At 44.6% G+C, this 2,500-nt stretch overlaps 1 protein-coding gene across 1 annotated transcript in view; it reads right to left on the bottom strand.

Moving 5' to 3' along the window:
• dpysl5b (dihydropyrimidinase like 5b) overlaps positions 1–2,500 on the bottom strand; it is an 11,034-nt gene that overhangs the window by 5,592 nt on the left and 2,942 nt on the right. The window contains exons 2-5 of the mRNA XM_030781358.1: positions 791–949; positions 468–647; positions 294–362; positions 18–62 (exon numbers count right to left, since the gene is read on the bottom strand). Of these exons, the coding sequence (XP_030637218.1) occupies positions 18–62; positions 294–362; positions 468–647; positions 791–949 (453 nt within the window). The remainder of the gene's footprint in view (positions 1–17; positions 63–293; positions 363–467; positions 648–790; positions 950–2,500) is intronic.

Below are 2,500 nucleotides of genomic sequence, written 5' to 3'. Positions count from 1 at the left end.
CACACACACACACTAACCCGGTTTGCAATGGTAATGGCACGATGCGTAGCCTCTGCCTCCAACTAGAGAGAGAGAGAAAAGAGAGAGAGGGAGAGAGAGAGAGAAAAGAGAGAGAGGGAGAGAGAGAGAGAGATAGAGAGAAAAGAGAGAGAGGGAGGGAGAGAGAGAAGGAGGGAGAGGGGGGGGGGTCACATCAGATGAAGAGGAAAGAGACACACACAGAATGTTAGAAACCCAGTTCAGTTTAGAGTTGTATGTGTGTGAGGTTGGAGGTGGAGAGTGTGTGTTCTCACCTCCTCTGGCCGACTGATCTCTATACCCTCTGGTCCGCTGATGCCCAGGTCCAGAGCTTCTTTTGCCCCCTAAAACAAACAAACAAACAAACACACACACATAAACAAAGTTTGTAAGCAGCTGTGTCAGTGTTGGTGAAGGAGAGTACATAATGTGTGTGTCTGACGTCACACCTCGACCACCAGTTCTCCGTTTTCAGCGTGAACGCGTGGGACGGCGCCGATGGCTCTGCAGGTCTGCAGGGCCTGATACAGCTCTGAGTCCCTCAGCATCATCGTGTCTTTATAAGTCATGAACATCTGAAACGCGTTCACTCCCTTCTCCTTCACCAGCACCTCCATCTCATTACGCACCTGACACACAGAGAGAGAGAGAGAGAGAGAGAGAGAGAGAGAGAGGAACATGTAGAAGACTGTGTGGATGTAAAGACAGGCATTAAGATGAGGACAGTGGGAGAGGGATTTGACACATAAAAGTTCAGAGACACTTGCAGTACCTTAGGCCCCCACCAGGTGACAGCAACGTGCAGGGCATAGTCGCAGCAGACTTTGGGATCAGCCACAGAGCGAGATTTCTCGTAGGCCTCCAGCAGAGAGCTGTCTCTCTCTGGCAAAACGTGAGCGATTACCATAGTTGTCCCCCCCAGCAGTGCAGCCTGAGGATAACAGACAGAGAGAGAGAGAAAACAGACAAAGACACCTATTATTGACCTCACTGACTGTATATCAGAGAATTCTCAAAGTGCTACTGGTTCTCTGTTCAGTCGTCTCAGTGGTTAAATGCTACTGAATCTCAGCGCTCTTGCTTTTGTCTCATTCATTCTCCTCTTTCCTCTGTGTTATGTCTTTTATCTGTGTTGTTATTTGTCTTTGCGGATAGAGATTCAGTCTGGTGTGTAGCAGCGTGTCCTGAGGCAGTGTTCTGATGTAAACATTTATTATTCCTGTTTGTTCTCTCTGTGGTAGAGCTTAGTGTCATGTTCACCTCAGTCCACAGTTTCATCTGAAAACGGTGGATTTCATCCAAACAACACAAACCAAATCACATTTCCACAATCACACAGCCCTGATTTTACCCAAACAACACAAACCAAATCACATTTCCACAATCACACAGCCCTGATTTTACCCAAACAACACAAACCACTCACATTTCCACAATCACACAGCCCTGATTTTACCCAAACAACACAAACCAAATCACATTTCCACAATCACACAGCCCTGATTTTACCCAAACAACACAAACCACATCACATTTCCACAATCACACAGCCCTGATTTTACCAAAAGAACACAAACCAAATCACATTTCCACAATCACACAGCCCTGATTTTACCAAAAGAACACAAACCAAATCACATTTACACAGTCACACAGCCCTGATTTTACCCAAACAACACAAACCAAATCACATTTACACATCTGAAATGAGGGATACACATGAGTACAGTAGAATGCACTGGGATACACTGGGATACACTGGAATGCACTGGAATGCACTGAAATGCACTGGAATGCTATGGGATACACTGGAATGCACTGGAATGCACTGGGACACACTGGGACACACAGAGCCGGATGCTAAACTCTGACACGTTTTGTCTGTGTGTGACACTGAGACAAAGAAATGACTGAAAACCCCCAGAGCTCCTACACTGTTTGAAGAATCTGAAACTTTGAAAGTTGTGTCTTTTGTGTTTGACTGAAATAAAGCTCACAGGCTGTTTATGCCTGATCATCCAAAACCCAACACTCATATTTACACACAGATCACCAGTTCACTGACAACATTCCCTCATAATGACAATACTGACAATGTGAACCCTAAAGAAACTCAGTGTGTGTATCAGAGGAGTCAGCTGGTCAGGCTGGGTTAATCACTGATTATAACTACATACCAGTCATAACTATATACTGATTATAACTCTGTCTTATAGCTATATCTCTTATATTCTTATAACTCTATTTAACACCTATACATTATATATCTTATAACTCTATCTTTTATATGTATATCTGTGCCAGGGTCAAAAGAGAAGAAACAGGAATTTGTTTCGTCCCTGGTGGTTTCTGATTGGACAGCCGGCTCTGGTCTGTATTTCTGATTGGACAGCAGGCTCTGGTCTATTTGTAGGACATTTCTCTGCCTACAGTCCCTGACTAACAGATTCCAACAGAGAGAGGACACAGAAGGGCACTGTGT

The sequence above is a fragment of the Chanos chanos genome, chromosome 8, assembly GCF_902362185.1.
Source record: "Chanos chanos chromosome 8, fChaCha1.1, whole genome shotgun sequence".
NCBI lineage: Eukaryota > Metazoa > Chordata > Actinopteri > Gonorynchiformes > Chanidae > Chanos > Chanos chanos.
This window is presented reverse-complemented; position numbering and strand designations above follow the sequence as displayed.